This window comes from Berghia stephanieae, chromosome 11 (assembly GCF_034508935.2).
Source record: "Berghia stephanieae isolate SIO BIC M18660-M18661 chromosome 11, UCSD_Bste_1.3, whole genome shotgun sequence".
Classification (NCBI taxonomy): Eukaryota; Metazoa; Mollusca; class Gastropoda; order Nudibranchia; family Aeolidiidae; genus Berghia; species Berghia stephanieae.
In genome coordinates, this window is record NC_088370.1 from 9169069 (window position 1) to 9191820 (window position 22752).

General features: G+C 35.6%; 1 protein-coding gene across 1 annotated transcript; it reads left to right on the forward strand.

The window, feature by feature from the left end:
- The first annotated feature begins 2918 nt into the window (after window positions 1-2918).
- Window positions 2919-19074, forward strand: LOC144956622 (ras-related protein Rab-13-like). The gene is made up of 7 exons (XM_078887245.1): window positions 2919-3008; window positions 5634-5780; window positions 6044-6184; window positions 13541-13640; window positions 15093-15260; window positions 16004-16144; window positions 17819-19074. The coding sequence occupies exons 3-7, from the start codon at window positions 6063-6065 to the stop codon at window positions 17990-17992; spliced, it is 705 nt and encodes a 234-aa protein (XP_078743371.1). The 5' UTR covers window positions 2919-3008; window positions 5634-5780; window positions 6044-6062; the 3' UTR covers window positions 17993-19074.
- Window positions 19075-22752: the final 3678 nt, after the last annotated feature.

The window sequence follows — 22752 nt, forward strand, 5'->3', positions numbered from 1 at the left end:
AATTGGGCGCTAATCGAAGGGAGCTGATTTTCTGCCTGTTGACTGTGCTTTGTGAGTCAAGCCATTCCAGCCATTCCAGTTCTAGCAGACCACGTTAATGCGAAGGGAGATAACTGTTGAAATAATTTTTGTAGTAGCAGACGACGCCAATGTAATGCGTTGGTTTTTGTGAAATCCCCGCCTATTATTGATCCCGTATGATTCAAATCTTGGCTGTCACAATAATATATAATCATCTAACTGTCCTCTACTCACCAAAATACCCGAGACAGGGCCCGAAATACATGGTCTCATTCCAGAAGCTACAGAGGAAGGACGAATTGACAATTGAATTTATAGGATACAAGAGAGTTAGCAGTCGTGCAACCCACTGAATGAAGAGCTCATTGGCTCAAAGGCCAAGTGAACAGTGAACAGACAGACAGAGTGTAAGAGCTCGATGCTCAAAGACTAACAATTAAGGGGAGTCCGTCAGTTGCCAAAATTAGTTTTAATCTGTCAGTGATAGGACCACCACTCATTCATTTACACGACTTCATGGTCCTATCGGTGTGGTGGAGATTTCGATCATTGAACTTCTCTGTCAGCTCATACAACGTCAATCCTGTCCATTCCTTGATGTTGTCCTGACACATTTTCTTTTGTTTTCCTCTTCACCTTCCATCGCGCCGTGTACAAGTTGTTACTAGAGCTTTTTATATAGCGCATCATCCACTATATGTGCTCAAAGCGCTTTACAACAGAAACACGTAATGTGTAGAAGAGACATGACGCCTGTTAGGCGATATTACAATTTTTTTCCGACAGAGACAACGCTGTTGACGGTCAGGTACTCATTTTACACCTGAGTTCGGTGAGATAATGTGAGTAAATAGTCTTTTCCAAGGACGCATCTATGCGCCGAGCGAGGCTCGAACCCAGGACCTTCCGATCCGAAAGCGAGTGTCATACCGCAAGACCACATAACCACACAGGCTGTTGTTGTTACTGTAGATATCAAAAGCGTCGCTAATGTAGAATATCAAAGGACAAGACGCCATTGTTCTTTTGCAATCTTTATTTAATTGCTTTTCATTCACCAAGAGTCAAGGGACATAACTCCAGGAAATATGGTAATGGTAATGATACAATTACAATGATTATTTCCCTTGCATTATCTATCCCGGGTACAGGTGAAACATTTTTTCTGACGTGTCTTTCCAGAGGATGCGGCAGTGAACCAGTTAAAATCAATATCAAGTGACTATGTGGTCTAGTGGTATGACACTCGCTTTCGGATCGGAAGGTCCTGAGTTCGAGCCTCGCTTGGCGCATAGTTGAGCCCTTGGAAAAGGCTCGTTACTCACATTCACTCACCTTACTCAAGTGTAAAATGAGTACCTGGCCGTTAACAGCGTTGTCTCTGACCGGAAAAATTGTAATATCGCCTAAAAGGCGTCATGTCTCGTTCTACATGTTACGTGTTGCTATTGGTCAGGGACCCTTTGTAAAGCGCTTTGAGCACATTTAGTGGATATTGCGCTATATAAATGCTAAAAAAGCTCAGTCGATTCTATTTTGACACAATACTGTTATTATTTGCCCTTATAAAATTATTATTGTTTTTGTTGATCACAGTTCTCCGCCTTGACGAGAAAAGCCAACACTGCCCTTTAAAAAAGTCTTTCAACGAAAATGTTTGTATTCTAAAGCTGTGGCAGTCTTAAACGAAAGAGTATGAGGAAAAAACTTCAGAAAACGCAGTGAAACGCAACAAAACAATTAAATCACAATGATATTAATTGTTGGGGTTATGCCTAGGTGAACAGACAGTGTAGGAACTTCTTGGGTTATACTGATGAGCTTTTGGTCTGAGCAACGCCTTCGTTATACGAAGGCTACGGTCTGAGACAACCTGTCTACTGGTAGACGTCGGTCTTATACTTCGCCTATGAAGCATTAAGGAAGAAATAAAACGAATTTAACGAATCAGTTTTTAGATAATAGTATATAGACGTTCTAGTATAATTTCCATCAATTTATGTTTTCTAAACGTGAATTATTTGAGTTGTACCAAGGTCTAAAAATATATTAAATAACTAAACTATTAATTAAATCTTTAATTGATTTTACATAATTATTACCACCATTATAATTATCATTTTTTTTATTATCATTATTATTATTATTATTATTATTATTATTATTATTATTATTATTATTATTATTATTATTATTATTATTATTATTATTATTATTATTATTATTATTATTATTATTATTATTATTATTATTATTATTATTATTATTGTCATTGTTATTATTATTATTATTATTATTGTTGTTATTATTATTATTATTATTATTATTATTATTATTATTATTATTATTATTATTATTATTATTATTATTATTATTATTATTATTATTATTATTATTATTATTATTATTATTATTATTATTATATTATATATTACTGTTATTATCATTATTATATTCGTTGTTTGCCTTGCTTTATTATTGATTTTACTTATTTGATTTGTTGAAAAAATATATTCTTGTATGAGTTACATTGGCAATTGCCTAAAATAAACGTCTTTGAACTTTTGAACTTTTTTTGTATCATTTTATTGGAGAAACATAATAGAATGCAACTTAATGCCTAGTACTGTGTCGGGATATAGCATGTGCTCAAAATAGAATTTTAAGTCAAAACATCAGCCTGGCACAATTTTTGTTTCAATAAATAAATAATAAAATTAAATAAAAGTAAAATACGAAAAAAAAGGAAATTAAAATTTAAAAGAAAAGTGAAAAAACCAAGGAATTTACCCAATTCGTTTAATTCTATGGAAAAAAAAAAAAAAAAAAAAAAAACGAAAACGACGGGCGATTATAGATTTTTTTTTCGTGAGTTATCTCTCTTTTGTTTCTTGACAACACAGAGTTCTACTTATATTACGGTAGACTTCTTTGATTGACAACTACCTTCTACGTCAACATTTGACTGATTTTAGCTTTAACGTCAGGTACTAGAACTGTTTACACGCAGGCTTTGTTCCATCCCTTTTGTTTACAAAAAGGTGGCCTAGTTCGTCGAGTGTCACATCTTGTACTTGTACTTTTTTTTGTATTTTTGATCTGCCTCTGAGTGAGCAAATATCATTACGAAGTGGTTGTCCGCATTATAATTATCCCCTGTATTGCTTACTTTTAGTTTTAGGCTTAAGGAGGAAAATTAATGATTCATGTGGATGAAGTGTTGATTTGAAAATTTGTTTGAATTTATATTCGTTCTTGGGTTAAGACTGGCTCTAGAATCTTATAATTATAAGAATAAGAAGCTTTTCAACAAAATGGCAGGGCTGCAATGCCTGCAGGCAATGTTATCTCTTACGAAGTGGCAATTCGGACTCGAGTCTTAATAGTCTCATTTGGCTATTCGGACTCAACGACTAATGTGCGTGCGCAGTGAAACACAGTTTGGCGTGGGCAGAACTGATAAAGAAACAGAAGAAGAGTTCAGAAGAAATTCTGTTTTGCTATGTCAAAATTACTCATGACCCCTGATTCGGACTGTAGAAGGATTGTTGCCTGTCTAGCACTATAAGAATATGTTGATAAAAATATTGTCCTGATTTTGTTTGAACATCGCAGTTACTTTAACTTACTTTTGTTACTTTTGATCAATGATTTTGTCTTTCTTATAATTCTTGTTATTTTTATGTGCATCAATGCTCTTTATTTATCAATAGTTAAAAAAAAATAATTTAATTACAAAAAAACATACTGCCTTAGACGACTATTCAGACTGAGTCCAAATAACCTCTTGATTGCATATGCACATTGGTATTGGAGTCCGAATAGCCACCATGAGAGACAATTCACACTCGAGTCCGAATAGCCGCAGCCTATCACTTATTTTCCATTTTCTTATTTTCTTTTCTTTCTGTTTTTAAAAAAAAATCTTTGACCATTTTGGAAGGCCTCCCCAATTGGTTGTAATAAAAACTCTAAGGAAACACGATCTTTCCCTTTGTTCTTTAATTTTTACTAACAATAACAACATGGTAAAGCGTTTGCTGTTGCTTTTTTTTACAAAATAAAATCCACAATTTTTCAACCATTTGATTCCCAAATTTTGCAAGCAAAAAAACAACCAAATTTTGAAAAGAATTTCAAAAGATTTCCGTGATTGATTTTCTTAAAAACCGACAATGAGTTCAGGAAAGAGAAAGGTGTGGTACTGAGAAGCCTAATTGGTAGAGAGAGATAAACTGAAAAATTGAAATATTACAAAAAGCTAACAATATTTTTTAAAACCCTCTCCAATAAAGATGCTGTAGGCATGCCTACCCTTATTCTTAAATTTCAAGTACATTTTAGGGATAAAACCTCAAATTTCAGAAGCAATATGTTCCTTATCACGTGGTCCTGCATTCACTCTCCATTGGTGTCCACATTTCAATCTCATAGCCCAGGGTTCACTCCCCACTAGTGTCCATCACCATAGTCCTAACTTCACTTCCCACTGGAGTCCATATTCTTTGGTTCCGCGTTCAACTTCCACTGGTGTCCACCTCCCATAGTCCTGGGTTCACTCCCCAGTGATGTCCGCCTCCCATAGCCTCTGGTTTAGTCCCCACTGGAGTCCATATCTCACGGTTCTACGATCGTCCATCTCTATTCACCAAGGGTTCATTCCCCACTTGTGTTTTTGTCCCATAGTTCCAGGTTCAATCCTCGCTACAGTCATATTCTGTCATTCCAAGATCACTCCCCAGTGATGTCCACCTCTCATAGCCATGGGTTCACTACCCAATGGAGTCTCCCTCCTTTAATCCTGGGTTCACTACCCTTTGGTGTCCATCTCCCATATACCCAGATTCACTCTCCGCTGGTGTCCATATCCCAAAGTTACAAGTTTACACTCCTCTGGTGTCCTTACCTCCCATATAATATCTCACAGTCCTGACTTTACTCTCCACTAGTTTCAACCTCCTATAGTCCCAGGTTTACTCTCCACTGGTGTATTTGTTCCATATTTACTCCCACTACTGCTAATGTCCACCTTAAATTGTTCGGGTTCACTCCCTTCTGCTAGCCGCCTCACAATGTTCGGGTGTCCATCCCAAAAAGTCGGTACATTTCTCTCTTGTTCACTCCCTGCTTTTTGGTAATACCATAACTGTGAAAAAATCGATGTGCAACTATTTCCCTTGCTTATTCCAGAAAAAAATTATTCCTTCCAAAAACAAATATACAAAAGAGAGATTGCACAGCTAATGGAAGGTACTCCCAACTAATTATCTTTTATGTTCAAGCCTGGAAAATACAAGACAGTTCTATCCATTTATTTATGGTACACACACTTACAAAATCTTGAAAAATTGCAAGAAATTTCCAAAAACTGCTGATTTTATGTATTTTTTTTGCGACCGTAAGCGATGCAAAAAAAACCCCCAAAAATACTGTGCTAGACTAACAATAAATGAGTTTTGTGCTCCATGCGCACCTTTAAAAAGACTTCAGAATCAAACAACAACTCCATATTTATAATTCATGTAGTTTTTGGCCTATCAAACCCTAACTCAGTAAATACATCCTGGTTAAATGAGTAATAATGAATAAGTTCCCTTTTTTTCATCCCCAAGGGGAATTTTATCTTTAAGGTCGATCTCAAGGGGAGACTGGAATAACTCGAGAGTCAACTGCTGTGCATTGCTGCAAAGTGATCCAGGGTGAGATGACTTGCTTAAGGTCACACAGTACACTGTGAAGTCGAACTTGGTAACTTTCAGGTAAGAGGCAAAGACCATACCCCTGAACCTTACAAGTCTCATAACAAAACTAATGATTAATACCATCTTAATGGAGAAAAATAAATGACTGCCGGAAGCTAAAGACCGTAAAACAATGGCATACCCCAGTCTCAACTTTAAAGATGTTGAAAATATACAGGAGCATCAGACGAGGTCATTTCTTCATAATTTAGTTAAACCATTCTTGTTAAACTATTTTTCAATCCTAGTTCTTTCCTTTTTGTTTTATTTTTTTTTCAAAGGGAAATTCACTATTTGACAATGGTGGGTTTTGGAATGACAGATGTGGAGGCCGAAAGGGCTAAAAAAGAATCTCCCGATTACTTATTTAAAATTATTCTCATTGGAGATGCTGGAACTGGGAAGTCATCAACTATAAAGAGGTAAGTTTGTTCGTGGCATCCCTGACATGGAATGAAAAAACTTTGTACAATGGCAAGACTTAATCTTACAGAATAAATAATAGTCATGATTACAATGTTTTAAAAAGTAATGAACATAATCTAGGTAGGCATCCTTCCGTCTCAAGAGACGATGGTTTGCGCCCTGTATGGCTTTAGTCTCATCAGTCTTGTTGAGAGCAACGACGGGTGTGACTCAGCAGACCAATCCTTGCATGGCAGTCTCTACCGCAGTTGTTGCACACATAGTTTGACTGTGTGTTTGGTATTTGGATCTGCTGCCTCTCTTTCCTCCTTGCTCTCCTCTCCTCAAAATTCATCTTTCTCCTCTCCTCACCTCTCTTCACTCCCTCCATCACCGCATATCTCCAGCCATTGCGGTCGTCAGCAAGCGACTCCCAGGTGTTTGAGTCGATGCCTGTCAATTTCATGTCTCGTTTGCAGACATCATAGAAGCGCAGAGCTGGACGGTCAGTTGGTCGCCGTCCAGAAGCTAGTTCACCGTACATGATGTCTTTGGGTATGCGTCCATCGTCCATCCTGTGTACGTGACCAAGCCATCGCAAACGTCGCTGGCAGAGCATGAGATGCATACTGAGGGAGTTCGCTCTTTCTAGCACTGCATTGTTAGTGAGTCTGTCTTGCCACCTGATGCCAAGAATTCGTCGTAGACAGCGAATGTGGAAGTTTTCCAGGCGGTTCTCCTGTCTGGCATATGTTGTCCAGGATTCACTGCTATACAGTAGGCTACTGAGTACACATGCCTGGTATACTCTGAGTTTGGTATTCAAAGTGAGTTGGTTGTTGGTCCACACTCTCTTGCTCAGTTGTGCCATGACAGCGGCAGCTTTGGCGATGCGCTTGTCTAATTCTGCATCAAGTGAGAGGTTGCTGGTGATGGTTGTGCCCAGGTATGTGAAGTGATCAGTGACTTCTAGCTCCTCGTTGTCAATGTAAATTGCTGGTATAGAGGGGACAGCCTGACACATTACATTTGTTTTCTTGATGCTGATCGTCAGCCCGAATTCCCTGCATGCGTGGGAAAACCTGTCCATCAGCCGCTGGAGGTCTTCCTCGGTATGCGCGCATAGAGCTGCATCATCTGCAAATAGCATTTCCCTTATGAGGACTGTGCGAACCTTGGTCTTTGCTCTCAGCCGTGCCAGATTGAACAGCTTCCCATCACTTCTGGTGTGTAAGTGGACTCCTTCTGGGGACTCTTTGAATGCAAACTTCAGCAGTAAGGAAAAAAATATACCAAACAAAGTCGGTGCGAGGACACAGCCTTGTTTCACGCCGCTGCGCATGGGGAAGGGTTCAGAGGCTCCACCGTCGTAGCTAATGGTGCCCTTCATGTCGTCGTGGAATGAGGCAATGATGCTAAGCTGCTGAGGAGGACAGCCAATCTTCTTTAGCAGCTGGAAAAGGCCCTTCCTGCTTACAAGGTCAAATGCCTTTGTCAGGTCAATAAATGCTAGTAGAGGGGCATCTGCTGTTCCCTGCATTTCTCCTGAAGTTGACGTACTGAGAAGATCATGTCCACTGTCGACCTCTTGGCTCTGAAGCCACACTGCGACTCTGGGTAGATACGTTCGGCGAGGACTTGCAGTCGAGCGAGGACAACGCGCGCAAAGACTTTACCCACAATGCTCAGTAGAGAGATTCCCCTATAGTTATTACAGTCACTACGGTCTCCCTTGTTTTTGTAGAGGGTGATAATCTTGGCATCGCGCATATCCTGGGGTACCTTGCCTTCTCTCCAGCAAAGACATAGGTGTAGTGGTTCCAAGAGGGCTGGCTTTCCACATTTGATGATTTCGGGTGGAATGCTGTCGTCACCGGGTGCTCTGCCACAGGCCAAAGCATCGATTGCTTTGCTGAGCTCCTCCATAATTGGTTCTGTGTCTAGTTCTTCCAGTACTGGCAGTTCTTCAATTGCGTCTAACGCTTTTTGGGTGACAGAGTTTTCTCTGGCGTAGAGCTCCAAGTAGTGCTCTACCCATCTTCCCATCTGCTTGTCCTTGTCTGTGATGGCTTCCCCTGTCTTGGATTTAATAGGCGCAGTTTTCTTTGTAGATTTGCCTGTCGCCTGTTTGATGCCCTCATACATGGCTCTTATGTTGCCACTGTCAGACGCTTGCTGGATGTTGTCCGACAACTGAAGCCAGTAGTTGTTGGCGCAACGTCGTGCTGTTTGCTGTGCTTTGCTGCGTGCAGCTCGCAACGCCTGCAGGTTCCTCTGACTTGGTTTTTGTTTATAGCTGACAAGTGCGCTGCGCTTGGCATCAATGACTGGCTCCATCTCAGTAATATTGGCTTCAAACCAATCATTGTTCCTGTGCTCCTTTTTGCCGTATGTCAGTACTGCAGTGCTGTAGATGGCGTTTCTAAGAGAGTTCCAGCTGTCCTGTGCGTTTTGTTCTGCTTTTCTATGAGCTGTGTCGAGATTCTTCTCAAGTTGCTCGTTGAACTCTATATTCTTTTCCCAGTAAGCTGTCTTGCTCATGTTTTAAAAAGTAATGAACATAATAAACATAATGAATATAACAGCTTCAAAAAAGAACAAAATACCAAACACGGAACGTTTCGGACTCAAAACCCTTCTTCAGCCAACAACAAAAAACAATAAAGACATAAATACATTACTAAATTCCAGATAGACGACCTAAAAAATATCTCTGTCGTCTATCTGGAATTTAGTAATGTTTTTATGTCTTTATTGTTTTTTGTTGTTTGCTGAAGAAGTTGTTTTGAGCCCGAAACGTTCCGTATTTGGTATTTTGTTCTTTTTTTGAAGCTGTTATATTCATTTTTGTTTATCACTTTTTACAGTCTACAACTTCTAGCAGCCTAGCATCACATTCAACGTTTTGATGTATTTTAGTTGTGTGTTTTTTCTTACAGAAGTATTAACTTTAAAGTTTGTATACTATACTTACTAAATCCTTTTCAGGCATTGAGGCACATCGGGAATCCACCAGACATCACCATTTTTTTGTGCGGCTATGTTGTCTAGTGGTATGACACTCGCTTCGGATTGGAAGGTCCTGGGTTCGAGCCTCTCGCTCGGCGCATAGTTGAGTCCTTGGAAAGGGCTCTTTACTCACATTCTCTCACCGTACTCAGGTGTAAAATGAGTGCCTGGCATTTTACAAAGTTGTCTTTGTCCAAACAATTGTAATATTGCCTAACAGGCGTCATGTCCCGTCCTACATGTTAAATGTTGCTGTTGACCAGGGACCCCTTGTAAAGTGCTTTGAGCACATTTAGTGGATATTGCGCTATATAAAGCTCAAAGCTCAAAGCTCAATTTTTTCTATTTTCAGTCGGCTGCTTTTGCTGTGGCTGTATTCCAGTTCAGGCCTGCTTCCTTTTTTCTTTTTCCATGGTCCTTCACCAGGTTTCTTTGGGTCTCCCCCACTTTCTCTTTCCATCTGCTGTCCTTTTTAAGAAATTTATAATTTGTGACCCTCCGTCTCAAAACGGTATTATGTCGGGAAGATTTAGAGACAGAATGATGAGAAATTGGACCTTAGAAGTTTTTGTAAAGTAAAAAATAGTATTTATACTCCAGCATGACGTAGAGAAATTAAACCCAAGTTTTATATTTGTGGCAATGAATTCAATTTCACTCAGCGAGAGTATCCCGACATAATACTGCTTTGAGATGGCGGGTCACATTTGTCTAATCCCAAGCCATTCTATCTAATGACCCTCTTAATACTCTTCAACAGTCGTAACGTCATTTCCTTCCTAATGACGCATGGTAACTTAGTAACACTGGCTCTAAACTATCAGAACAATGGCATGAAGAATAAAAAGTAATGATTTTCTTTGTTTAGAACCAAGATGGCCACTGTTGCCGGGGTCGTGACATCCGACTACTGAATCCAATTAGTATCAATTTTATTAGTTAGGTTTATTATCAAACATTTTCAAAATGTTGTTTAGTACAGTGTCAGTAGCAGTAGAATGGCTTTGTGTCATTTACTGCTTCTGTATCATCCGTTATCTATCGGATTTCTTAATATTTTTAATTTTTTTTTTTTTTTTTAATGATGAAATATTGATAAGATAGGTTTATTAATGTTGCCTGAGGAGTTCATGGAGGGTGAGGGCGAGGGGTTAATTGGGCAGTTAGGGGATTTATTGGGTTGGCAGTTTCTAATTATATTACTTTTTTTTTTTTTTTAAACCCAGGCCATCCTATCTAATGACCCTCTTCATTAGTAATCTCTTTCCATCTGTTGTCCAGTACAGGGCTGTCTTATAAAGTGACCCTTTTTCCATTCTGGCCACATGACCCAGCCAACACCATCTTCTTTTTATTTGGCTTTCAATGCTAGTGCAGTCAGCTTTCTTTTAATAGATCCACTGTTTTTATTTTTGTAGGCCAAAATTTGTTGGTAATTCTTTTTTGACACTTGTTTTGAAAGGTTTCTAGTTTCTGTAGTCTGTATATAGGTGCAGAGAAATATCCTAATGATATAGATCTCATTTTATATGACAGATCCGTTGTGTTATGGTCTGTAATGTTTCTGGCCCACTTTACCCACTTAATCAATCTCAATAGCCACCTCATAGTTTATAAAATCATATTATTCATTATTAATATTTATAAAAATAACACGAAATCTTCCCACAAATATTTTTTTTCCCTTCTTCTTTTACTGGAGCATGATTTGTAAAAAAAGAAATCACTGGAAATTTACCAAATTAATGATAATATATTATAACGTTTCCGGTAGTTTGACTGTTCACATATTACGTCATCAAAAAATTTGCCCTTTCTGACCCCTCCCTCCCCCTTGTCATCTTTGGCCTGATTCCTCCCCCCACCCCCACTCCCCAAGACGTCATCAAACTAAAGAAAGAAAGGAAGAGTAACTTTTTTTCAACACTCCTTTTTCATTTTATTGAGTTATGTAACATTACATTCATGAGTTAAAAATCACAATATTATTAAACAAATGAAACAGCTTAATGGACATGCAGTTATCCAAATTAATACCAAAAAAAGGCAGTTAGGTACTAGGTATCAAATGATATACATACTATCCCAACTAAAAGTAAACAATGACCTATTCTCTTTTTTTTTTTTCCAAGTACTGTAAAATTATGTTTGTTTTTGAAAGTACAGTATAAGTTGGATGGGAAATAAAGCGTTGTATAAATGACGAATCAAGTGTGAACACAACAGATTTAGAAAAAAATTCAAGAGAAGATTATCAAAATTCTTCAGCCTAAATGTAGTAGGGTTGTAAACTTATTTTACTTGGTGGGTGTATATATGTTTGTTATGCGCAGGATGTTGGCGCAAAATCATCAATTGAAGAAATAAAGATGTTATAAAGTTGTTGGAAGCGGAAACTTCGAGAGAGCCGGAGGAGGAGTTGTAGTTGAAGGTACGAAGTAAACGTGGCCTCTATCTGTCTAGGGGTATTCGATCAAGCCACATCCCGGTTCCCAAATGGATTGTTGACTCTTGAAAAAGAGGAATTAAAAACACAGAGATAAACTAAGGAATAAAATAAGCAAAGTAACTTAAGTTACACTAAAATAATATATCGTTTAATAAAGTAAAAGCAAGAGTGAAGTTGCACAGAACTGCTGCTCTTTATAAAGGCCTAAAAGGTATGTGGGCGGAGAGCCCTGGTGGAATTTTAGTTTCCATATAAGGAAATGTTGAAAGAACTGCTAACTTTAACCACATAAAATTCTATAAAAATCAAACTTTCCACCCAAACGGTATGGCTATGTCCAAATAAGGTAACTTCGCTCTCCACCAATCGCTGTAACTTACAAAGGGGCGAGATGGGGAGTGAGGGGAAATGATAAACACATTCTACTCACAATTATACAAATACACAAAAGACGGGTATACCGTTAGCGTCTACCAAGCATGAATATTCAAATTCAATACATTTCTCACCAATGAGCGCACATGGATGTACCACAAAGAAGATAACATCAGAACCAAACAGTCTTAGGAAGAGTAGGTATGAGTCAGAGAGACAGGAAGAGGGAAGGACAGATAGGTAGATGAAGAAATAAATGAGAGAGAGAGAGAGAGAGAGAGAGAGAGAGAGAGAGAGAGAGAGAGAGAGCGAGAGAGAGAGAGCGAGAGAGAGAGAGAAAGGTAGAGAGAGAGAGAGAGAGAGAGAGAGAGCTCAGACGAATAATCAGCAAGGTAATTCCAGCATCAAATATTAATATACAATCTCCATCGATTAATATTCATATTAACAATGCTCGTGACATAAATCAAATACATTGAACACATTCACAATTTCATGCGAACAATCAATACTCATAAACAAAATTGATTATTCAGTAATTCCAGTATTTAAATAAACAATACTGTCATACATTTGAGACAATACAAATCAAAAGATTTCAAAAAATCAAAAATGAATATATATGTGCATGTATTCGCTAATATCTTATATTATCTCTTCTACAACACAAAAATAAATCAACTAGTGCATAACCCAACAATCAGATAGAGATAGATATATGAATAGGTAAATAGATAGATAGATGGATAGATAAATAGATAGATAGAGAGAGAGAGAGAAAAAGTGAGAGAGAGAGAGAGAGAGAGAGAGAGAGAGAGAGAAAGAAGAGAGAGAGAGAGAGAGAGAGAGAGAGAGAGAGAGAGAGAGAGAGAGAGAGAGAGAGAGAGAGAGAGAGAGAGAGAGAGAGAGAGAAAGGGAGTGTTAGTTCACACTTTCATACAACAGGACGCCATGTAACTGTAACACGATACAGTTGAGTGAATGCAATCTTGCGTAGAATCACAATCAGACATTCCATCAAACACACAGTACAATGCTACGGTCCCTGGTTCAAATCCCACTATTATACAGAATGACAACCAGAAATGTGGGAGTTGCAAATGATGAAAGAACCCTCAAACAGACTGCTACCCAGGTATTTGAGATCTAAGAAACCTGGTTCAAAGTTAACAATCAACACACAGACATACTGGCACCCAGGGATTTGGGAGCTACGAAACATGATTTAAAATTCAACAAACACACAGCCAGACTAACAATCAGGTATTCGTAACACTATTACATAAACACCAACACAATTCAACAACTCTTTCTGATCTCGAATACAAATACTCAGAATTAAGTCGACCTCGAGTAACATTCAGATTCCGATTCAGCTAGACTATATAAAGAAAGATGTAATGTTGAAAAATTGGGCTATAAATGTGCTAAGTGGAAATGGATATGAGATTAGCTCCAGAAAATCGAAAAAAATGATTAACATGATGTTTTGATTCAACTTAAGTCATTATTCATTAACTTTCATACCCTCTCTTGACAGATTTACAGCAGATGAGTTTGAGTCTGAATACAAGTCTACCATAGGAGTTGACTTTGCTACCAAATCAGTTGAGTTTTCAGGAAAACTCATCAAGCTTCAGGTAAGATTTTGTACAATCAAATGGTATTAGCCTAGTACCTCCTCATCTTAAATCTAATATGCGCTTAAAATTATCGGATGTGCGGCTATGTGATCTAGTGGTATGACACTCGCTTTTGGATCGGAAGGTCCTGGGTTCGAGCCTCGTGCTCGGCGCATCGTTGAGTCCTTGGAAAAGGCTCTTTACTCACATTCTCTCACTGTACTCAGGTGTAAAATGAGTACCTGGCCGTTAACAGCATTGTCCGAAAAATGTAATATCGCCTAACAGGCGTTATGTCCCGTCCTACATGTTAAATGTTGCTGTTGACCCAGGGACCCCTTGTAAAGCGCTTTGAGCACATTTAGTGGATATTGCGCTATATAAAGCTTAATTCATAATTTATTATGATAACAAGAAACAGGCGTTATGTCCTGTCCTACATGTTAAATGTTGCTGTTGACCCAGGGACCCCTTGTAAAGCGCTTTGAGCACATTTAGTGGATATTGCGCTATATAAAGCTTAATTCATAATTTATTATGATAACAAGAAATGAAGTGAATAGGAAAGTACCAGAAGACAATCGAGAATAAAAACTTTGCAGCAGCGATGGGGGCTTGAACCCGCGACCTTACTGGTACGACAACTCCGCCTGGCCAGGGAGATCGTGAATCTACTGTATGATCTATCCATGACCCTAAAAACTGTCTCTTCAAATCTGTCTAACTAGAGCCTTTTTTACCCAACTTATTGAGGTCATGGGTAATTATAGGAACTTTGGGATATTTTGCGATAATTTGAAGGTAATTGAATAACCATGGTTATCATCACTTACTCAATCTTATATGCGCTGTCGGGTGCTTGAGGCAGCCACAAGTGATTGCCAATGCTCTGGGTCTTTTGTCTTCAGGCTTAGGCCATGAGCATTTAGTTCTCTCTATACTCTGTATAGTTCTTCTCTATGTTTTCGAAGGTCTACCTCACTTCCTTTTTTCTTGTGCAGTCCAGCATAACACAGTTAGCAGGATTCAGTCTGCTCGCATTTCAAGTTAAGTGTTTAACCCGTCCCTTCTTCTTCTTCTTCAAGTACCAAGTCTGTGCCAGACATCGGTGATCATGATACACCATTCATCTCTCTGATCAGATAACCTCAGAAAACTAATATTACTCTTCTCTTTCTCTGTCACCCAGCTTTTCAAACTATTCAAATATGTTTTTCTTGGTCTACCTTTACTCTTTTTACCTTCTATCTTTCCTGTGAGAGCAAGATGTTCAATACATTTATGTCGATTAAGGTGTCCTAAAAATTGCATTTGTCTTTTTCTTTAACCCGTCCCATTCAACATGAATGAAAATCAAGCAAATTTGTGTGATTGCCCGTCCATGTCAACATAAGTGAAGTTAATAATAAAATAATGCACCAATTTTTATGCACTTGGTACAGATTTTCTTTTTCTTTTTATCTCTACCAGATATGGGACACTGCAGGAGAAGAAAGATATCGCAAGATAACGAATTCCTACTATAGGGGTGCTCATGGCATCTTAATTGTTTATGACTTGACAAGTAAAGAAAGTTTTGAAAATGTTAGGAGCTGGGTTAGTGAGGTTAAAAAAAATGGTCATTCGGATGTGAAAATAGTGAGTAAATGATATAGCTTGTTCATTGTGATATTAAACCAAACTATTTCAGAACATGTATGATAGTGCCAGAAGTGTAAAACATTTATTCTGTTGGTTTGCAAATGTTGTTAAGTGCTGTGAGCATGTTTAATGAAAATTGCGCAATACACTGTCCTTGCAGTTTTTCACAGCCGCAAATTTTACCCTTGACTGCAACTAACTACAAATTTTATTCTAGCTGCAAAAGGCTTCAATATTGTCCGTCTTAGTCTAAATTATTTATAAATATCATACTTTTTTTTTCTTTCCTTGGTACTCTTTAGTATTTTTTATTACATTACAATACATTGGAGACGGCATTGATGAGATGGAGAGGTGTTGATGAACTTGTTACAACATTTTCCTTTCCAGAATTCCAGAATTTGTTTTAGTTGGAGGGGTAGGAGGGGGGGGGGGGGGCGTCTGGGCAGGAACTGCTGGCCTCCTGTGGTGAGCCAAGAAACAGTTCAATTGCTGCATCTTCTATCCTTTATGTATCTGTTTTCCCTTTCCATGTTGGTCTCCGTCTTTGGACTGGATTAAAATTGTTCGTTTATTTTTTCCTGATCCTGGTGGGGGTGGGGGGGGGGGGGGGGTTATTGAGTTGGAGACAGTCAAATACAGTACCTTTTTTTTCTGTTGTGCATCTCGCTGACGCTTTCAGTTCTCCTGTAATGCACTTGATTAAATGAATGGTTGATATTGGATATTATTGTTTTCAGGTTGTGGTGGCTACAAAGGTTGACTTGGAGAACAAAAGGGAAGTAACTGATGAGGACATTAAAGAATTAGTTAAGGAGCTAGATCTAGAACATTTTGAAATCAGCTGTGTCACTGGAGAAGGTATACATTCATTATTTCAGGTAAGATGCTTGCCAACATTTTCTTCTTACTTTTGTGACAAATATGTAACCAACTGTCTCAACACAGCATTTTGTTGAAGTGAATCTGATGTTTCAAAATTGACTCTTCATCTGAACTTAAAATATTAAAAATTTGTTGAATTACCAATAAACAGCTCCATGGGTGAAATGTTTTCACTTTCTGCCAACATCTTAATTGTTTGATGATATCTTTCTACAATCCCACTGCCACTTGGTCGGTAGGCAGCCTTGAATGTTGCCTTCACTCTCCACTTTTCGAGTAACCGGCGCATACAATCCGAGCCGATATAGCTTGTAATTTAATCTACGCGAAACAAAAATCAAAATCCATCCTCTCTGCTGGCTTTTTTACTTGACCACCCATTTATCTTTCTTCTGTTCAATTATCGTTTTCACACCCTTTAGCACAGAGTCCCAAAATTGCGTGCACTTCAATTAACAAATTGTGCGGCTATGTGGTCAAGTGGTATGATACTCGCTTTCGGATCGGAAGGTCCTGGGTTCGAGCCTCACGCTCGGCGCATAGTTGAGTCCTTGGAAAAGGCTCTTTACTCACATTCTCTCACCATACTCAGGTGTAAAATGAGTACCTTGCCGTTAACAGCGTTGTCTTTGTCCAAAAAATTGTAATATCGTCTAACAGGCGTCATGTCCCGTCCTACGTGTTAAATGTTGCTGTTGACCAGGGACCCCTTGTAAAGTGCTCTGATCACATTTAGTGGATATTGCGCTATATAAAGCTCAATATATTATGATTTATAAATCACAAAATTAAATTAAAAGCCTTCATTGAGAATGGTGAGTTTCATCAAAAGACTTCAAGTTCCTAGTTCTGTGATCATATTGACTCAAGTTTCTTCCTCTAAATCAATTCAAACATAATACAGTACTCGTTGAACTCCAGCATGCTCTACAATATGGCCCGCTGGAGGGTGACCAAATTGTATCTATGTAATAAGTCCTTGCCTCCTTTTATTTGGAAGCATAGCAAAGGCTTTCTGAATTTCTTTTGGTGTGCTGTGGGAGTGATTTTGAAAGGCGTGTTGGTCAAGGGTGTACAGGTGGTTAGAGTTGGTGGGAAGTTCTTTGAAAAAAAAAAAGAAATGCGAGAATCTTATCCGAAAGATATGAAACAGTAGTTACCTTTCACGTTCACTTGAATTATCAGTCACACAAATTTATTTGATTTATATTATTGTTAAATTGGGGGTAATTAAAGCCTTTTAAACTGGGATAAGCTCCAGCTCCCTGTGTCATGAAGCTCTTGTTATGGACTTATATATCGCGTAACGCTAGGAAAGAGTTGCTCCCCTTTGTTATTAGCTAATTGATTTTATTTAGGTATTATTCATTAAGTCCATTGTTTAAAATATTATTTGTGCTTATAAAATATCGGAGTGGCATGCCCTAGATAAGGATGCACTCTTTGTTCTTTACATTCCATATTTGAGTTTATTTATACTGTTTTTTTTCTACTTACAATGTTGTTGCGATATATTTGTATGTACTCTAACTTATACTCAGTAATAAAACTGTTCTCTCACATATAATCACTTAACACTTCTGTGTTGAGTGATTCCACAATATTACTCTGGTGTCCCGTCAAAAACACAACAGCTCTTAAGGACTAACTTTTACGATCTATCATTACAGAGACTGGTGGAAAAGATGACACCAGCCAAAGAGGAGAGTGAGCAGGACAATAATATTATACAAACTTCTACGATGATCAAACCAATGGAGAGACAATTCTCAATGTGCAGTAGTTTCGGTCCATCTCCTCCAGTTGAAGTGAAAAAGAAATCAAAGACTTGTGTTGTTCTTTGACATGTAGTACATAGTGTTATTAATCTCTATTTTCCAGAAAACGTGATGTCCGAAAACCAAGCTGTGATAATATAATGTAATGTAACGTAATAATTAATTTATACAAACTCATAGAATCCACAAAGCGTTTTAAGCTGCTCCACATACAAAGACAATAGGTAATACAAAAAGCAAATACTACTACTACTACTATTTGTGCGGCTATGTGCTCTAATGGTATGACAATGACACTCACCTTCAGATCAGAAAGTCCTGGATTTGAGTCCAGCACATACTTCAGTCCTTGGAAAAGGCTCTTTACTCACATTCTCAAGTGTAAAATGAGTACCTGGCAGTTGAATTGAGCTTTTGAGCTTTTATATAGTGCAATATCCACTAAACATGCTCAAAGCGCCTTTCAAGGGGCCCCTGGCCAACAGCAACATTTAACATTAGGGTGGGACATGACGCCTGTTAGGTGATATTACATTTTTTTTTTGGATAGAGACAACGCTGTTAACAGCCAGGTACTCGTTTTACACCTGAGTATGGTGAGGGAATGTGAGTAAAGAGCCTTCTCCAAGCACTCAACTATGCGCTGAGCGAGGCTCAAACCCAGGACCTTCCGATCCGAAAGCCAGTGCCATACCATTAGATCGCATACAACGCAGTTAACAGCATTCTATCTGTCAGAAAAAATGGTAATATCACATATGAAGTGTCATGTCCCACCCTACGTATTTCGTGTTGCTGTTGGACAGGGACTTTAACTTTAAGCACTTTTAATGGATAGTGCGCTATATAAAAGCTCATGGTAAAGTTTAAAAGCCTGACTTATTACAAATGTTTTCAACAGTTTCATAAAATTACTGACCTTGGCTGCGTCTTCAATTTCTTTATCTAATATGTGATCTTCACCTCAAAGCAGAATTAGATTCTTTGTCAGGATGGTTATGAGGCTAAAAATTTAAATTATTGTCAAAAATATGACATTTTGGTTAAGATTTTTTTTTTCTCAATTGGGAGAATGAATACAGTTTCTTTCAGTAACAAAAGCCAAAATTTCACATTTTTTATTATTTTAGCATCATACAACTAATAATGATGATGATAATAATAATAATAATAATAATAATAATAATAATAATAATAATAATAATAATAATAATAATAATAATAATTATTATTATTATTATTATTATTATTATTATTATTATTATAATAATAATAATATAATAATAATAATAATAATAATAATAATATAATAATAATGATAAATAATAATAATAATAATAATAATAATAATAATAATAATAATAATAATAATAATAATAATAATAATAATAATAATAATAATAATAATAGTAATAATATATACTTTCTTCATCCAAAAAAATGGAAATGTATAAACACAAAGTTGAGAATCTATGGCGACAATGTGTACATATATATATATATTGTGATGGAAGCGTTCCTGATGAGAGCAACGCTCGATAACAACATTGTAGAAGTCAAACTATCTTAATTATCTTTCAAATGTATATATATATATATATATATATATATATATATATATATATATATATATATATATATATATATATATATATATATATATATTATATATATATATATATATATATATATATATATATATATATATAAATTATAAAACAAAAACCATGAAATAATAGTGCTCGACTTTAGTATAAAAGGAGCTATTTATAAACATTTGAAAGATAATTAAGATAGTTTGACTTCTACAACGTTGTTATCGAGCGTTGCTCTCATCAGGAAGTGATGGAAGCGTTCCTGATGAGAGCAACGACGATAACAACGTTGTAGAAGTCAAACTATCTTAATTATCTTTCAAATGTATATATATATATATATATATATATATATATATATATATATATATATATATATATATATTATATATATATATATATATATATATATATATATATATATATATATATATATATAATATATATATATATATATATATATATATATATATATATTTGTGCAAATGTACAAAAATGTAAAAATATACAACAAAGGACCAATAGCAACACTTTATATATTAATTCGATAATAATTTGAGATAGGCCATACCTCTGGCCTTTAGTCCGAACTTGTTTATATTTAAAAGATATTATTTAATTTAAATCACAGTTGCGCGTTAAAAATTCGAACACCATTCGAAGGGCATCTGGCTTACCCGGATATAATACCGTTTTGAGGCAGCAAGTCACATATAATATCACCAACTGTCTCAAACAAGTATCATGGCAGGGTGCACCTTTCACTTAAAATCAAATTCTAAGTTCATTTTATCAAAGTTAGGTCAAATCAAAGGTCGTCATTGAGTAGTGTGGGGTTTTGTTTCTTCAACTTCGGAAAACGTAATTTTCCTGATTCCGATCCATTTTGTTTTAAACTCAGTTATTTATTTTTTTATCTAGTTCATTTGGACATAATAATATTGTGAAAGAAATAGAGGAAGAGAGAGAGAGAGAGAGAGAGAGAGAGAGAGAGAGAGAGAGAGAGAGAGAGAGAGAGAGAGAGAGAGAGAGAGAGAGAGAGAGAGAGAGAGAGAGAGAGAGAGAGAGAGAGAGAGAGTTAGAGAGAGAGAAAATAAGTAAGAGTGAAATATCTATTCAATGTTATAGTTATCATATAACGTTATAACAAGTGTAACTAAATGACAAATTGCCATATTTATGGACAATAAAGATCTATTATTATTATTGTTATTATTATTTTTATTATTATTATTATTATTATTATTATTATTATTATTATTATTATTATTATTATTATTATTATTATTATTATTATTATTATTATTATTATAGTCCGTTTCAAATTACACAATCACACATTTTGATCTGTATCTCTCAAACCGTGATGAGCATTGTTGCAAATCTTTGCGTACTGTCTTAGATTTTACCAGACCCTTATGAAAATCATTAATATGAATAATGTAGTTTTTATAGTGTTGTTACACAATCGCTTGTTCTTTTGATGTTTGCAGTGTTTTCATTTTTAACCACCGAGAACATTAGAATTTTACAGTGACACACACAACATAACATAGTCATCATAACCTCGTGTAGAAACAGTGCAGAATTCTTGACCTCTGGGACAAAGCTGGGTGGGGATCCTGACCTCCCATAGTGGGCAGGGAGGTACATGCTGTGTCTTCTATCCCCCCATACCCGTTTTCCAATTGTTTCCTGTCATTGTCTTGGAATGAGATTACTTAGTTTTGTCCTGACCTTGCCGGAGTTCCTTGGATGGGAGGGAAACAGTCGAATGTATAGTTATAGTTTTGGGAGATGATATTTTTTTTTCCTTGTAAATCATCTCTCTGTTATGCATTGTATTATGTTTAGTTTACATATTATATTATATGATTGGTAAACATTTGAGTGTATTCCTCTTAGTTGGGACCTGTGCTTGTGTCTGAATGAGACATTTAGGTGATCTCAAACTAAGTACTTTGACGGTGTGCTCTTGGAAACTACACATGTTCGCTATTTGAACCAATCCCCCTTTGTCTTCCCTTTTCTTGGATGCTTTATTGTAATTCTAGAACTTTTTACTATCCCATTTTCTTCCTTTTTACTGGCGCTGATATAACCTAAATGTGTTGCAAGCGCCGTAAAACCCTTAAAAACAAACAAACAAAACAAACCCTTAAAAACATAAACATAAAAACATAATTCTTGACCTCACCCTGCTACCTTAATTTCCACACAAAAATAACAAAAACACACCATTCCCATCCCTGTTTTACTCATACAATTTTGTGAGTGATTTTATATAAAAACAGAAGAGGATGGAAATGCGAATTTAATACGTAATGTTTCACCTTTTTTTGTTATGATGAATATCTCTCAATGTTGCCCATAAATCTCATGATAATATGTGTAGTGCGGTGTGTTAATATGATACTAAACGATATGAAACACAATTCTACTATTTTATAATGTAAGGCAACGTCCTTGATATTAATAGATCATTAATAAGTTAACTTTTTAACCAGTTGTTTTTTCAATGAGCAGAAAATAATTAGTATGGTCTAATGCAATCTGAGCGGGCATGTCAAATTACAACGAAATTTATCAGAAGGTTTCAAAGATACAAGTACTATAGTATGATCATGAATTTTGAAATGCACCATAATAATACTATTATTACTAATAATAATAATAATAATAATAATAATAATAATAATAATAATAATAATAATAATAATAATAATAATAATAATAATAATAATAAAAATAATAATAATAATAATAATAATAATAATAATAATAATAATAATAATAATAATAATAATAATAATAATAATAATAATAATAATAACAATAATACTAATATAATAATAATAATAATAATAATAATAATAATAATAATAATAATAATAATAATAATAATAATAATAATAACAATAATAATAATAATAATAATAATAATAATAATAATAATAATAATAATAATAATAATAATAAATAATAATTATAATAATAATATAATAATAATAATAATAATAATAATAATAATAATAATAATAATAATAATAATAATAATAATAATAATGATAATAATAATAATAATAATAATAATAATAATAATAATAATAATAATAATAATAATGATAATAATAATAATAATAATAATAATAATAATAATAATAATAATAATAATAATAATAATAACAATAATACTAATATAATAATAATAATAATAATAATAATAATAAT

Excerpts from the sequence above, each read along its gene's own strand:
- LOC144956622 (XM_078887245.1), top strand. The coding sequence starts at position 6,063 with ATGGTGGGTTTTGGAATGACAGATGTGGAGGCCGAAAGGGCTAAAAAA. Across the intron at positions 13,641-15,092 it reads GAAAACTCATCAAGCTTCAG|ATATGGGACACTGCAGGAGA; the intron begins GTAAGATTTTGT and ends TATCTCTACCAG. Across the intron at positions 15,261-16,003 it reads GTCATTCGGATGTGAAAATA|GTTGTGGTGGCTACAAAGGT; the intron begins GTGAGTAAATGA and ends TATTGTTTTCAG.